The sequence below is a fragment of the Gymnoscopelus microlampas genome (assembly GCF_963454915.1).
Source record: "Gymnoscopelus microlampas genome assembly, chromosome: 14".
In the NCBI taxonomy this organism is placed as follows: Eukaryota; Metazoa; Chordata; class Actinopteri; order Myctophiformes; family Myctophidae; genus Gymnoscopelus; species Gymnoscopelus microlampas.
The window spans coordinates 34,922,003-34,939,273 of record NC_139951.1 but is presented as its reverse complement, the minus strand read 5'-3'; the positions used below and the strand labels follow the sequence as shown (position 1 = coordinate 34,939,273).

General features: G+C 42.0%; 1 protein-coding gene across 1 annotated transcript in view; it reads left to right on the top strand.

The window, feature by feature from the left end:
• The window catches only part of spata20 (spermatogenesis associated 20), a gene marked incomplete at its 3' end in the record, with an annotated part of 46,491 nt that extends 29,674 nt beyond the window's left edge, over window positions 1-16,817 (top strand). Inside the window, exon 12 of the mRNA XM_084078307.1 lies at window positions 15,274-16,817. Coding sequence (XP_083934433.1) covers window positions 15,274-16,817 — 1,544 coding nt within the window. The remainder of the gene's footprint in view (window positions 1-15,273) is intronic.
• Between the last annotated feature and the right edge of the window lie 454 nt (window positions 16,818-17,271).

Sequence of the window (17,271 nt, the reverse complement as noted above, 5' to 3'; positions counted from 1 at the left end):
AATTAGCTATCAATTAAGAGAACCGTATGTCTGTGTGCTAGGAGAGTTATACGAGCGAGTTCGGGGCGGCGCGCTGATGCGTAATTTGGTGTCCGATTTTGTTTTTACTCTTTTTGAACAGTTTTCACTATTATCTCGGCCACTAGGGGGCGAAAATACAATCGGACAACGGATTCTTAATCAGCTCTTCAGCCCGAATGCGCCAATATAACTTTTCTCACATACCGACACACGGTTCTCTTAATTGACTTTATTATTATTACAATTATTATAATATGGTGTAAAGGTCATGCCCTTTATGTTATTAGCAAAATGGAGGACTTACCCTCTTCCAAAAGACTGCAAATTGTAACTGGCCCCTGTAAAAAGTCTAAGCTCATCACCGGAAACGAACCCCAAACTGATTACAGTACATATATTTCTTTCTTATTACTACTCGTATATATGATATTTTTGCATATTACTGCATATCATATTTTGTCTTTATATGTATGTACCTATGAATTGAATGCACAAGATCTTAATGGAAACAAGCCCTGAGGGCTTATTTGGGTTGTCCATTTAGCATTATTTTGTATACATTTGTGCCACTGTGCCTTTTTTTTGCAAACTGTTAATGATCAATCAATCAATCAAAATCATCAAAGTAACCCAGAAAATCCACATCTACAGTAGCACTGAGAAACACTGCCTTGTAGCACGGTTGATGAATAACACTGTCATCAAAGATCTCACTCTTTAGGATTTCTCTTGCATGCTGTAGTCTACATACTGGGGTATTGTATACTACAATATACTATGTTGAATTAACCCTTTTTGTAATACGGCTTATCTGACTTTTTATCTGGTTTAACTTCACATATAGGTCTAGCCTTGAATGCAGTATGATTTTGCAGTAAGTCGCTTTGGATAAAAGTGTCTGCTAAATTACTGTAATGTAATGTTTTAATAAGGGCATTGTTATTCAATCACTCCAATCAAATTCAAAAAGCAGAATTTTTATTTCACCAAATTGCAGGACAAAGTTAATCGTTCAAAGAAAACAATTTAGTGCAAGATACAGGTAAACATGCCAAACCAGATGCAATCTAAATAACATACGTGTCATTTGTGAACAAACATGCATACATAACACATTGGACCAAATATTGTGATGAACATAGATTTTCTTTTGGATTTCTCTTTTAACTAAAACATTGCAAAAATAGCCGAAGAAGTCTCCATAGTCTCTCAGCATCTGTATCTAAGAATACACAATGAACTATAGTAATCCTATGATCCTGGCCAAAGGAAAAAAAGTCAGTGAGTGACCAGTAACTATAAAGTATCATGATACTTGACCATATGACTAATGTGTTCTGATTACATTAGGAGTGCTTATACTTGTTTATAATGTAATTGTAACTAGAAAAAGTGCTCCTCGGAGCACAGGTCTCCGCCAGGTCAGGTAGGTTATTGTGGCCTCCTGGTGGCGTTATAATAGGCCAATGTGAAAAGGGTGGCATTTCTTCTTAGGCCTTTCAATGGGATGACACTGCATTCATGATTTGAGGCATTTTGTTCCAAAAATGTGTTTTGCTAAATTAGACCTGCTGGTGGCGCTATAAAGGCCAATGTGAATGTGAAAAGGGGGGCATTTCTTCCTCGGCCTAGTGGGAATCTGCATGCAAACTTTCACGGAAATTGCACACTGCATTCATGTTTTGAGGCATTTTGTTTAAAACTGACCAATCCTGCAAACTTTGGAAGCCACTGTAAGCCAAATAGGATGGAATATGACATATCGGACAGATCCATCAGAATCACATGACTATGGAGATGCAGTGTACCAATTTGCGTGTTTTTTGGACATAATCTGAAGGAATAATCTCCAAAAATGTATTTTACATAAATCGGCCTCCTGGTGGCGCTGTAAAAAGCAGATGTGAAAAATGCAGTCCAATGTTTTTCCTTGGCCTGGGAGTGTGCGTGCAAAGTTTCACGCAGATCGGTGCAGTTATAGTTAAAAATGCAAATCGGCCAGTTATAGCGCCACCATGAGGCTGATTTGAAAATGTTTAAGTGGCATTTCTTCCTCGGCCTAGTGGGAATGTGCGTGTGCAATTTTATGGAAATGGCAAGCTGCGTTCATGATTGGAGGCAGTTTGTTCAAAACGGACCAATCCTGCAAACTTTGGAAGCCAACCTTAGCCAATGAGGATGCAATATGGGAAATCGGACAGATCCGGGTTGATCACATGACTATAGAGATACTGTGTACCGATTTGCATGACGTTTGGTTAAAAGCTGTAGGTGTAATGAGAAAAAATGGGTTTTGCACAAATCGGCCTCCTGGTGGCGCTATAACAGGCCCATGTGAAAAATGTGGGGCAGAGGTTCTGAATTGGCATCCAGGGAGTGCGTGTGCACAGTTTCGCAGCGACCGGGCCAACGGTGCCGGAGATTAGCTGTTAACACACAGACAGGACACACACACACACACACACACGGACGGACGGACGGACGGAGGGTAAAACATACTCTCTCGCCATGCCTTTCGGCCTGGCGGAGACAATTATAGTGCTACAAGCATATTACATTGCATTTATACTTGACCGTGTGAGTCCTTATAGAATGCTGTATAATGTGACATGCTTATTGTTATAAAGCATTATGAGTACTTATTAGTTCTTATGACTATAATTATACAAGATTATAAAGAAGATCATATGGCATTATAAGTATGCTAATAATGATTAGATTAGATTAGATGTCTTCATTATCCACAAGGGAAAATTGTTTTGCTCAGGTCAATGCATACATTCAAGACAAGACAATACATAAATATACACCACAATTAAAACACCTAACAAAGTACTTCAATTCTATAAAAGATAAAATTCTAAATTTAAAAGAGGCTTTAAAAGAAAGCAATGTCCTCTCCACACTTGTGGAGAACCCAGAATGTGTTTGTGTATGACTTCACGTGTGCCTGTGTGTGTGCGTGGTGGGGCTTGCAAGCAAGTCCAGTTCGACCAGGTGAGGTGGATCAGGGTTTATTAAGGAGCCCAATGGCAGAGGGGATGAAACTGGCACTGCCCTTTGCCTTCCTGAATAGAGGCACCATATCTCCTACTTGAGGGCAGGACCTGCTGAGGTTATGAGTTGGGTCTCTCGCGATCTTCCCTGCTTTCGTCACTGTCCCCAAGGTATTTCTAAGCACTATTGAATGCATTATAGACATGAGATGAATCAATGTTATCTTCACATAGCATAAAATGGCAGGTATAGTCCATTGTCCAGTGCATGCATATGGCCGACTAAAGGTCAAATGTATATCAACGAATAGGGGTATAAATAATCCTGGCATCCTGGCCGGGCTCCTCCTCCGTCTCACCAGGTCCAGGACCTGAGCGTTGCACCAGACTCCCCCACTCCAAACATTTCATTCTGGTGTGATGTGATGGTTTCTTGGCCCGTGGAGGTACTGCAGCTTGCTTGAATGGCCCTCCTTAAAGGCCTCACCGTGGATTTGTTGGGCTTCTTCCTCACGGAAGACACAGGCTGGGGCGCCAACCCATACTGCTCCCGGATGCCGTCTACATTCCGGCTGTCACCCGTCTCTCCGTCTATTCCTATGAGCCACTATAAATAGAAGAACAAACAAACAGTATTTAAGGTTAAGGAAGATTAATGGGACACACATAACATATTGAGAACTTACAGAGCTTAAATACATTTTGTTTGACTCGGTTCCACAGATAAATATTATGAAAATAGCAGATCTACAAGCTCACAACGCCCCGCGTTACGATGCGTTGTGAACTTGTAGATCGACTATTTTCATAATTGTTGGCTTTTTCTTACAGTATTCGCCAATTTGGCCAATGTTTTACCTGTTTTAATAGAATAGTCTGTTGATTACTTTTGATGCAGTAATGGTCTTTTTTCTTTGTCATTTTCTTTGGTATTAAAAAGGTCTTAAAAGTCCTTAATTGTCACTTCACTGTCATCTGGGGACTCCCCCAAAATAATGTGGGGAGCCCCTTGGGGTCTCAACCCACAGGTTTAGAACCACTGCCATAGAAGGACCTCTACATATTAAAATCTTCAAAGAGAGAAACAGAAAATAAGGAGAGAGTAACCATTTATCATCCCCCAGCCCCCCCCCCCCATGGCCAAGTGTAAACATATGTAAATTTGTACCCTCTTCAACCTGAATTACAAGAGAAATTGGCATGTTATTTCAGTCCACTTTAGCTCATGGTTAATGTGCCAAAAAGTGCTGCATTTGGTTCAATGTAATGGGACCCAGGCAGGCTCAATGAGTGGTCTTTATGAGGCCCCTACAACAGGGGGTCCGGGACCCCTAGGGGGTCCTCAGAGTTGCTACAGGGGGTCCGCCAAATCTCTGTGTGATAGGATCATTGTTTTTTACATTAACCACTTGAACCCTAGCATCCTTATTCTAAGGACAACTTTAACCGAAAATAGCAGATCTACAAGCTCACAACGCCTCATGCTGCAAGGAGTTGTGAGCTTGTAAGTCTGCTATTGTTGGCAAAGAGGGGAAAAAAGAGCAGACCAAGTACAGAGTGAAACTATTGGGGGTTTAAGTGGTTAAATGTCTGAAAATATACATTAACATGAATCCAACATCTATGAAATCTGCAACACAACTGTATAGTGGGGGTCCCTGTTTGATAGCTCTCTCAGTTAGGGGGTCCCTGATTCATCTCTCTCTCAGTTAAGGATTAGGTCGCCCTAAATGTTAATAAGCCGTCCGGAGTCTCTGTGCAATGTATTAGACCGTAGTATCAATAAAGAAGTGTTTTAATCCCGTCTGTGGACGATTCTATTGGAAGTTCCCAATGGCGGTAGTGACGGGCGCATCAGGTCAAAGCCGGAATTACACTCAATGTAAACGGGAATAAACGAGAGGGAGGAATGGCGTTCGGCCACAGACGGGATTAAAACACTTCTTTATTGAAAAATATTGACTAATACATTGCACAAAGACTCCGGACTGCTAGTTAACATTTGGGGCAACCGGGTAAGCACCGTATATGTTGCATTTGTACAGGAGAAGTACGGGATTTACTGGTGCATCATAGTGCGAAGCGTTGTTTTGTTTTAGCTAGTTAGCGTAGCAACGTGCAACCAAACCAAGCAGTCTAGTTAACTTATAGTCGCTTATAGTCTTTAACTTGTCCAGTCAGATCAAACAACTTGCTACATACTAACATGTGAACAATGACACCATGGCCTGGTTCTATCATTTTGTGGTGTATATTTAACGATGTATATCTTATAAATGCAATGAACGGACGGACACTTACCCTGAAACAGCTGTGTGCAGACTGCAGAAGTGGTATCCGGTCTAGCGGATGCGGAAACGTATCCACTAGACCGGACGTACAGTAGTAGGCGTATTCTAGTATGCACCACGAATTAGCGGTTACGAGTTAGATAATATGTATTTTAATTAGAAATACGTTTAATATGTATGGAAACTAGGCTATGTCAAGGTTGTGCCGGCCTGGTCAGAAAACCGCTGCATTTAACTTTTTAAATTATCTAAGCACAATTATTTATTTATTATTATTATTATTATTATTATTATTAATCTATCTATCTATCTATCTATCTATCTATCTATCTATCTATCTATCTATCTATCTATCTATCTCTATATCTGTATAGATAGATAGATAGATAGATAGATAGATAGATAGATAGATAGATAGATAGATAGATAGATAGACAGATAACTCCTCGGTTTCAAAGTAGCCCTGAAACGTCATATCATGACAGTCATGACGAAACTTCAACCTGATATTTGCACTTTTTTCATTTACGGCCCGTACATCTACATAAACGTTTAGATTTCAACTATAAAGTGCTTACCCCATGGCCACGGACGTTACAATTATGTACGGTCCCTCAAAAATACCCGTATATTCCGTGTTGTTCAATAAAAAGCCTTTTAATCCGATTGGCTGCCAAGAGTTATAAAGTATCAGAGTGCAATACACCTTCCGACCGATAGGATCAGGTAGTTAAAAGCATGGAGAAAATGGCCACCAATCGGGTTAAAATGCTTTTTATTGAACAATACAAAAGATACAGGTATTTTGGAGGACCCGTGCAGAATATAACATCCGTGGCCATTAGGTAAGCACTTTATATTTGAGATTTGAACGTTAATGTAGATGTACCGAGTGTAATGGAAAAAGTGCAAAAAAAAAAGAAACCTCATGGGCTTGGAAAAGTCAAACTAATGTCCCGTTCTCAACAAATACTCATCGAAAACTTACCAAAATAGTATGAAAATGCTCAGAATAATACATTGTTTTTTTGTGGGTGGTGGTGTGTGGTCTAATGCAGTTAAAATATGCTTTTTAGCACGTTCTGTCGTTTCAATGAGATCATATAACCGGTGGTTGATTTGCATACTGCCGGGCGGCGGCAGGGTGTGCTGTCTTGGGGGAGCACACACACACACACACACACACACCATCTATATGTCGTATTTGCCGTCGGCGGCGGCCCGCGGCGGCAGGGTGTGCTGTCTTGGGGGATGGTTTAAAAGACTATATCTGCCGACTTGGGAGCACACACACACACACACACACACACACACACACACACACACACACATTGTGTCTCCCACTCTGGATGAAACATCTCTTACTCACAGCACCAGAGCGCTTTATACTGTCATTAAAAAGCTGCCATATGTTTGTGTACATATGCCACCGTAGCATGAAATGAAATGTAGGCGAGCATGCAAATGATTTCTTGGCGGCATGATGTAATGGCCCCTTCTGTTCCAGCTGGTAATACCTATTTAAAAACTATATATTGTCTTTTAATCATCCTTTTATTTAGCCAGGGAAAGTCACATTGAGATTTCCATCTGTGGTTCAAGTGGGTCATCATGGGACAATTGTCAGCAATGCCCTGCTTCATACAGTTACATTAACCACTTAACCTATGAAGACATGAGTCCCATTCTAAAAACGGCGTCTAAATCCAAGTTTTCTGAAAACGTAAAAAAATAAATAATAATAATATGTTGCTATATATCGTCTCTGTCGGGTGGAAACCTCATGTCCAAAACAGTTTTTCCGGATTCAAATTCAAAAATAGCAAAATTAGCAGATCTGCTGCTTTTGATGTTTTTGTGTGACACTGTAGGATGATCTACAGTAGTAGGGCGTTAATTTACGGAAAAACAAAAAGTTTTAATATGGAAATAAGAGGTTTCTGCCTAAATGGGTTAAACGCTCTGTTCTTAGTGAAACTGTGCTTGGACCGCTTTTCTTCCATCTACACCTAATCTCTTTGCCAAAAATAGCTGATGTACAAGCTTGTAGATCTGCTATTTTTGGTGAATGTTCCACCTAGAATACGGATGCTGGGGTTCAAGTGGTTAAAGACCTTTACACTCTGGGGGGCGTTTTATTTGTGAAAGAAAAACTTATTTTCTTAACTGTCAAGAATTCACACAGAATGTGAACATATACGCGCCAATAAAGCAACGTAATTATTATTTGGAACAAGGTCGATTTTTCTGAGCTTCGGCACCGTAAATAAAGGCATCAACCTGTACGAGGCAGCAACTATATGAATAATTTTTTATGAGTATTTCGCAGTTTTGTATTGTTTGCATCGTCGCGCGACCAGTGTTTAAAAACTCAATCCTACTCTAGCAGTTGGGGGTTCATTGCCTTATTCAAAGGCACTTCTTCAATGGTGGGCGATGAGGGAGGGGTGAGTGGTTTCTTACACTGCTCTAATAGCCTTAAACCACTTTCAACCTGGCGTCCGATTCTGGGCATATTATAATACTTTAAATGTTGTGGGCTTGTAGATTCTGTCGTACTGTTCACCCTCAAAATGACTTCATATCACCCCATGGAGACTTGAATTCATGGATATTTTTAGGACAGCTCAAGCGAAGCGAGCTGTCCTCTATGGAGAGAGATGAAAGGCAACTGAGGTATGTGGGATGTAACCTCTGCAGGCTTATAAAGAGAGGAGGTGGCTTAGGCGAAAAAGGGGCGTAACGGGGCGTGATTTGGTCAGGGACTCTCTGTTTGTGGGAAAAAGTGGGCCGGCTTGCTAAAAAAGGGTCTGGTTGCCACCGATTGGTTGCTGCAACTTGGATTCATGCAGGGAGACGCCCCCTCTTTGCTCCAAACACCGATTGGTTGCTGCAACTTGGATTCATGCAGGGAGACGCCCCCTCTTTGCTCCGAAAAATTTGGAACGGCTGCCTGTTGTCACAGGCACTCAGGCACTGCAGAGAAGTAGACACAGTGGTGGAAAAAGTACTCAAATTCTTTACTTAAGTAAAAGTACCAATACTGCAATATAAAAATACTCCGTTACAAGTAAAAGTCCAGAATTAAAAATGTACTTGAGTAAAAGTACAAAAGTATTGGCATCAAAATGTACTTAAAGTACCAAAAGTAAAAGTACTAAATATTTGAAAATAGCCGATCTACAAATATTTGAAAATAGCCGATCTACAAGCTCACAAGGCGTCGCGATGCGACGCGTTGTGAGCTTGTAGATCTGCTATTTTCAAATAGCCTATAGGTATGAAATAGGGCTAAAGTGGTTAATGTATATTTCATTATATCATAGTTTATATCTGAAAAGTAACTAGTAACTAAAGTTTTCAACTAAATGTAGAGTAAAAGTGCAATATTTGCCTCTGAGATGTAGTGGAGTAGAAGTAAAAGTATTGTAAATTGGAAATACTCAAGTAAAGTACAAATACCTCAAAACTGTACTCAAGTACAGTACTTTAGTAAATGTACTTAGTTACTTTCCACCACTGAGTAGACATGTAGACTATAGACTATGGAGGCATCAGAATTTTGTATTAAATTATAGAATGCACCAAAACATTAATAAGTGTTGACTTGAATCTATTTAAGCCACAATAAAGCCCCGCTTTTATTTTTGATTTTTATTTGGGGTTTATTTAGCATAGTTTTAGATGATTTTCTGTGCACATTTCTTCATTTAAGCATCGCGAGCTGCGAACGGCCTTTTTGCATGTAGTTGAAGCGCAAGGGGCGGCGGGGGGGAGAGAGTCGCAGATAGACAGCTGGAGAGTTGAATAACCTCCTCTTCAAATAACCAGATTTATTTACCAAAGTAGCCTATGTAGGCGACCTACATGTTTATGTTTTAGCTTAGACACGGGTAGCCTACAATAGTTGGTAGATGATTGGTAAATTATTAACCATGACAACGACTCAAAGACTTTTATTTTGTACTTTCTTGAACCACAAGCATATCGCTGCACCAGTAGGCTACATGAGAGAGAAAAAGGGGGGGGGGGACCACTTGATACACAAAAACAAAGCTGGCAATGTATTGCTAATATCCAGGGATGCTTTGTTAGGCTACAGAGTGCAAAGCACTACATTTAGCCAGTGAGAATTGCAGTGTACATAAAGTGCGCTCGGAAAGGTTTATTTTAGGCTTTGTGCTGCACCGTGCAGTCAAATCCGCGGTGTCAATAAATTCCACTGCCCGCTCTTTGATGAGTCCTCCATCCTCCATGAATCGAATACAAACTGCAACTAGTTCCCGTTTGGAAAGCGGGAAATCTTTATACGCGAGTAGGCCTATTGCAAAATATTGTCCAATGTCCACTGAGTTCAGCCTTTATTTTACCAAGCAGGACTGATGCTGCAGCCTGAAGCAGCTTGCCCTGAAAGTGGTTTAGGCGACCGTTCGTTTAGGCGTCCTCGCGTCGCTGAGTTTGCTCTGGACAAACTTTTTTTTTTACGCTGGTGCCATTGCTGCCTCTCTGCTGTCTCAAGAATCAAACATGAAGAGAACGAGGCCACTCAGGCCAGGACATGTGTGTGGTGTTTATATCGTGCGCTTATGTCAATAAACCGGTTCTGTGAATGAGGGACACAGACAGACACATTTCACACTCGAGTGTGAAATGGGATTCTGAGAATACACATTGGCTCAATTGCTCAAAAGACCCAACATCCTCCAGACACGCAGGACGTAGAGAGAGAATGGATGTGTATTACGTTATTTGTCAGCCTTAAGTATAGGGGCGATATTCATAGTAAATACACAAAAAGCTGTCTGGCGGAGTTAAGGCACAGTGGCCCTCATTTATCAACGCGGTGTAGCCCGAATAATGAACGTACGGCGATATCACCGCACCTTTCGGCATTTATCAATATATCCTGACGTGGGCTTCATCCTACTTTACGCTGAGATCTCACGTCTGGTCGAGACCAATTGTTGACGTTGGCTGCGCCCGTTTATTCCATTCTAGACCTGCGGAGCAGACGGTCTGACAGGCATCTGGACACATATATCCACTCCAAAATGTATATCTACACTAATAAATAATCCCTGTGAAAATATAACATTTTATAAAGTAATTTAAACAAACTGCTTTAACAGTCATTCGGTTAGGCTTGCAGATCTGCATGGCTGCGTTGGCTATTTGAAAATAGCAGATCTACAAGCTCACAACAGGTCCCATCACTACGCGTTGTGAGCTTGTAGATCTGCTATTTTCAGCGCAGCAGCGATTCTGCGAGATAATTTTCGGGAACCCCGAGTCCCCGACATTCTTTTCATGGACAGTGAGGTCCAGAGAGAGAGAGAGAGAGAGAGAGAGAGAGAGAGAGAGAGAGATAACCACGATAACGCAATGGTGATTATGAACCACGTACCCAAACCCGTTAAAGGCTGCTTTTCCCAAGCTGAACTATACTATTGTTCAATGAAAAGCATTGTAATCCGATTAGTGGCCATTTTTTCATAATGTATTCGAGTGCAATACACCTACCAACCGATAGGGTCACTCTGTTAAAAGCATATGGCCACCGATCAGATTAAAATGCTTTTTATTGAACAATACGGATGATACAGGTACTTTTGAGAGCCCATATATACATGTAACCTCCGTCGCCATGGGATAAGCACTTTATCTTTGAAATATGAACGTTTATGTAGATGTACGGGTCATAAATGGAGAAAGTGCAAACACTAGGTTGAAGTTCATCCATGACGGTCGTGACAGTCGACCGTCGTGTATCCGTGGCTATTACTCCCTCTAACATTTCCCATGTTTTTAGCAGTGGTGGAAAAAGTACTCAAATTCTTTACTTAAGTAAAAGTACCAATACTGCAATATAGAAATACTCTTGTTACAAGTAAAAGTCCAGAATTCAAAATTTACTTGAGTAAAAGTACAAAAGTATTGGCATCAAAATGCACTTAAAGTACCAAAAGTAAAAGTACTAAATATTTGAAAATAGCAGATCTTCAAGCTCACAACGGGTCGCGATGCGACGCGTTGTGAGCTTGTAGACCGGCTAGGTATAAAATAGGGTTAAAGTGGTTAATGTATGTTTCATTATATCATAATTTATATCTGAAAAGTAACTAGTAACTAAAGTTTTCAAATACATGTAGTGGAGTAAAAGTACAATAGTTGCCTCTGAGATGTAGTGGAGTAGTAGTAAAAGTATTGGAAATTGGAAATACTCAAGTAAAGTACAGATACCTCAAAATTGTACTTATAAGTACAGTACTTGAGTAAATGTACTTAGTTACTTTCCACCACTGGTTTTTAGTGTATTGAAATAATGTCATGCATATTTGTCCAGTGCATAGCCTACTGCAGGCCTTGTTGACTAGATTTAGAATAGATTTTTAAGCTCTTGCTCCTGAAATGATCGATTATTTTTTAAGGGGAAACGCCATCATTTAACATGCAAGTCAATGGGTGAGAAGGACATTGCCAGGCACAAGTGTAGGTAATTAATGTATTTGTGCAAGATGACCCTGCTACTGTATATAAAATGTGTATATTACTCGTTCATCATGGTTCATGTTCAAATAGCTCAATCCAAAATATAATGCTGTAGGCCTAAGTGTTAGGCTGTATTTACGCACCTGCTTAATTGTAATTAATGCTTAAATATAGTTATGACCGGTATTTTTTATCAGATGTCTGATACATTTGATTCATTCCGGACATTGGGACCAGCAGGTTACAATCCTATATCGTAACCCCTGGTATTGACCACATTGCTTAGCAGAGTTCAGTGATGCAAATGCATGTCAAGTTGATCAACAGATTGTATTATTCTCCAATGCAATAACAGTACTGAAATGAAGGCTATAAGGGCAATAATGGGAGCCCTTTCTTTTTTAAAGTAACTTCAAAGTTACTTTTCACAGTAACGCATTACTTTTTGGTGTAAGTAACTAGTAAAGTAACTGAGTTACTTTTACATGACAAGTAACTAGTAATGGTAACTAGTCACTGGTTTTCAGTAACTAGCACACCACTAGCACAACACTACAACGGTGTCTAACCGAGAGTTATACTTCTCCAGTACAACGGTGTCTAACCGAGAGTTATACTTCTCCAGTACAACGGTGTCTAACCGAGAGTTATACTTCTCCAGTACAACGGTGTCTAACCGAGAGTTATACTTCTCCAGTACAACGGTGTCTAACCGAGAGTTATACTTCTCCAGTACAACGGTGTCTAACTGAGAGTCCATGCAGATCACAGTTGACAAATATTATATATTATCGGAGCTATTATTAATGTTATCGGTTTTATCGTGATGACGTCATAATTCCTGATATCGAACCGATAATTATCGGGCCGATACTTATCGTGCACTAATAATTTTATCGCAAATTATTGTCTCCGCCAGGCCGAAGGCATGGCGAGAGAGTATGTTTTACCCCCTGTCCGTCCGTGTGTCTGTGTGTGTGTGTGTCCGTGTGTCTGTGAACAGCTAATCTCTGGCACCGTTGGCTTGATCGCAGTGAAACTGTGCACACACACTCCCTGGATGCCAGAGCAGAACCTCTGCCCCAAATTTTTCACATGGGCCTTTTATAGCGCCACCAGGAGGCTGATTTGTGCAAAAGACATTTTTGGACAGTACTCCTACAGATTTTATCCAAACATCACGCAAATCGGTGCACAGTATCTCTATAGTCATGTGATCAACACAGATCTGCCTGATTTTCCATATTCCATCCTGATTGGCTAAGGTTGGCTTCCAAAGTTTGCAGGATTGGTCCATTTTGAACTAAATGCCTCAAATCATGAACGCAGCTTGTGATTTATGTGAAATTTAACACGCATGTTCCCACTAGGCCGAGGAAGAAATGCCATTTGAAAATGTTCAAATCAGCCTCATGGTGGCGCTATAAAAGGCAGATTTGTGTTTTTAACTATCTGCACCGATCTGCGTGAAACTTTGCACACATACTCCCTAGAGGCCAAGGAAAAATATCTGCCCTGCATTTTTCACATTAGCCTTTTATAGCGCCACCAGGAGGCCGACTTATGTAAAACTTTTTTTTTTTTAGATTAAGCCTTCACATTTTTTCCAAATTTCACGCAAATCGGTACACATGATCTCTATAGTCATGTGATCAAGATGCATCTGTTTGATATTTCATATTCCATCGTGATTGGCTAACATTGACATCTAAAGTTTGCAGGAGTGGCCCGCTTTGAACAAAATGCCGCAAATCATGAACACAGCGTCCAATTGTGGTGGAACTTTGCACGCACATTTGCACTACGTTGAAGAACAAACGCCACCCTTTTAACATTGCCCTATTATAGCGCCACCAGGAGGCAGATGTTTCTTTTTTATATTACTTTTAATTTTGTCCAAACATGCAAATCAGTACACATGATCTCTATAGTCAAGTGATCAAGATGGATCTGTCAAATTTTTTATATTCCATCCTGATTGGCGAATTCCGAAAATTGCTGGCCCACAATAACCTACCTGACCTGGCGGAGACCTGTGCTCCGAGGAGCACTTTTTCTGGTTTTTATATTTTTCTCTGTTGTTGGTGACAACTCTAGTGCGACGCCACGACGGCACGACGGTGTCATGAATGCGTCCTTTCACAATATTGTGCGTCAGCGACGCAGGACGCAGGCCTATGAGCATCTCTGCTCAGTGCGGCTGCAGAGTTCATGTGCAACATCGCATGGCTGTGGCTTTACAGTTTTCCTTCGCCGTGTCTGTAGGTCACCCCCAGGGACCCCCAAGGGTCTCCAGGGACCCCTAAGGGGGGGGGACGACCGCGGACCTCCTTTTTTTTTTTTTTTTTTTTTTTTCATCCCATGCTTTTGTACCCCCAAAACTATTTTCTTTTTTTTGGGGGGGGGGGGGGGTCCTGCGCTGTCCATCATGACATCTATGTCATTCTTTCTTGTTTAGTTTTTGTTGCATTCCTAAGCCAATAATTTGATGACCGGCAGAGGTTCCGGTAGGAGACACAAAGAGTCTCTTTTGTGTCTCTTACCGGAACCGCTGCCTACCGGTCCGCTGGTCATAACATTATTGGCTTAGGAAGTCCATGAATTCAAGTGTCCACGGGTTGACTAATCGATAGAAAAGAAGATTTTTTTTGGGTGAACTATCCCTTTAAAATGGTTGAGCCACAATTTCCTCCTTGATGAGATAATGAGACTTCCAGCTTCTTGCAATGACTAGGACTGAAAGTTGAGCTTTCTGTCACATTCTGATGTGTATGTGTGTGTGTGTGTGTGTGTGTGTGTGTGTGTGTGTGTGTGTGTGTGTGTGTGTGTGTGTGTGTGTGTGTGTGTGTGTGTGTGTGTGTGTGTGTGTGTGAGACTTGCCAGAGATCTACTGGAACAGCTTGGACATGATCAGTAAAGCTGTAGGCTTCAATATAGCATAACACATTTCTGTCAGATTGTCAAGACTCGGCATCTAAGCTACATAAGACTGAATGTCTACATAGCGCTGGTTTGTAAAGAGCTGTGTACTTTCCCTCATTATTTCCAGAGGAGAATATGTGATATTGTATATTCCTGACATGTTTTGTCCACAGTCAGAACCCCAGGCGCCAGCAGGTGATTATACAGTATTTCAACATTAACTGTAGCTGCAGACTGCTGCACTTCAGCATTATACTATATAGTATAATAGCAGACGCCACAAGTAGTGCTTCCCCAAAATGTCCTGTCCTAGTTAGTTGGGTTTCCAAGCAAATGCATCGCACATTTTAACAACATATTCTGAAAATCTGAAAAAGAAAAAGTTAATTTATGCGTTGCTATGCACTACTGTTATGCAAATATCAGGAGTTGGTTCGTTGAGATAAGCAGTAGATGGCACTATTTCTCCTGTCAAGTGAGATGCATATTATTTGACATTAGTCAATATATTATTATTATTATTTGACAATAATATGGGGTCTTCTGACCTGCAGAAGACCCCAAGGCCTACAGACCCATCTCGCTGCTCTGCGTCCCATTTAAAATCCTGGAGAGAATGATCCACAGCCGCATTGAGCCAGTGGTGGACCCACAACTCCCGAGGGAACAGGCTGGTTTCCGCCGGGGCAGGTCGACAGTGGACCAGGTGACTCTGCTCACGCAGGACATTGAAGACAGCTTCCAGGCCAATGATAAAGCTGGGGTTGTGCTACTGGACCTGACAGCCGCGTATGACACCGTCTGGCACCGTGGACTCCACCTAAAGCTTCTGAGGACAATTCCAGATCGCCATATGGTGAACTTCATTATGGAGATGCTGTCAAACCGCAGCTTCATCCTACGGACCAGCGATGGTCAGCGAAGCAGGCTCAGAAGGTTGAGAAATGGCGTCCCTCAGGGCTCTGTCCTTTCCCCGATGCTGTTTAACATATACATCTACGACCTACCGGAGACAACATCGGGGAAGTATGGGTATGCAGATGACCTGGCCATTATGCTACGACGACCAACCTGGAAGGCGATGGAAGATGGTCTCAACCAGGACATGGGCATCTTGGTTGCCTACCTCCGCAGATGGCGCCTACAGCTCAGCACAGGCAAGACGGTGTCGGCGGCATACCACCTCAACAACAGGGAAGCCAAAAGGGAAATTAACGTGTTTGTCGACAACAAGCGCCTAGAGTGCCAACAAGCCCCAAAATACCTCGGGGTACGTCTGGATAGAACGCTGTCCTTCAATCAACATCTGGAAGACGTGAGGGCCAAGGTAACATCAAGGGTCTCTCTCATCCGACGTCTCGCTGGTACGACCTGGGGAGCTTCCGTCAATACGCTAAGAATTTCCACCCAAGCCCTGGTCTTCTCGGTAGCTGAATACTGTGCCCCAGCCTGGTGTAGGAGTCCACATGTCAAAAAGGTAGACACCATAATCAACACCTCCCTCCGAATCATAACAGGCTGCCTGAAGCCCACTCCTGTGTCCTATCTGCCAGTCCTTGCAGGAATTGCTCCGGCCGGCCTCCGACGAGAGGCTGCAACCATTAAGCTAGCAAGGAAAGCCCAAATACATGACTGGCACATCCTGCACAACACTACTGTGGAAATAAAGCCTCCAAACAGACTCAAGTCCCGCCACCCTTACAACAAGGCGGCACAAGAGATGCTCCGCTCCATCCCGGAGGACTTGTCCACAAATGTATGGATGGCAGTATCCTGGAGGCAGGAGTGGGAGTCTGCTGGGCCCTCCCATATCCACAGTTACATCTGGGACCCGGGAGGTGGTGTTGAAGGAGCGGACCTACCACGCCGGCAATGGACCCTACTGAACCGCCTACGCACTGGAGTCGGCTGCTTCAAATCAGCTATGAAGAAGTGGGGCTTGACAGACAGTGCAGCATGCGAGTATGGCGAGCCTGAGCAGTCTGCCGAACACATTATTAACACCTGCTCCCTATATCGACCACCTTCGGAGGCTGGCCTCTTCCAACTGGGACCAGAGACAAGGGCGTGGCTACTCGTTACTGAGTTGGACATTTGAGGATGATACACGAAAGAAGAAGATTATTTGACGTTCTTTGTCAATAATGTATATTTTACATGTCCTGTCTGGTTGGCGATTGTGTTGCACGCTCAAGTCCACTGGTTCAGCAGACTCTCCATAGAGCAGAGGCTGTGAAAAGTGTATTTCATGGCTCTCTGGAAATTGGACTATTCATAAGTAACGTTACTGTCATCAGAATGACATTTCCCTCCAGTTCACAATGACCATAAAATAAATGACGATGTGGAGAGTCTTGAATAAAACTGTATTGCCTTCTGTAACGTTATGGAATGCCCAGGATTAAACACAGATCAAATACGATGCTGTGCTATGCAAAAGTAACTTGCGAATTGAACAGGAGCTACAGTATAGGACCCATAGTTTTATAGAAATGTCCCCTGCTATAAAAGTTGGGATTGTGGCGCAACTTCACCCACTGGCAAGGTGCATG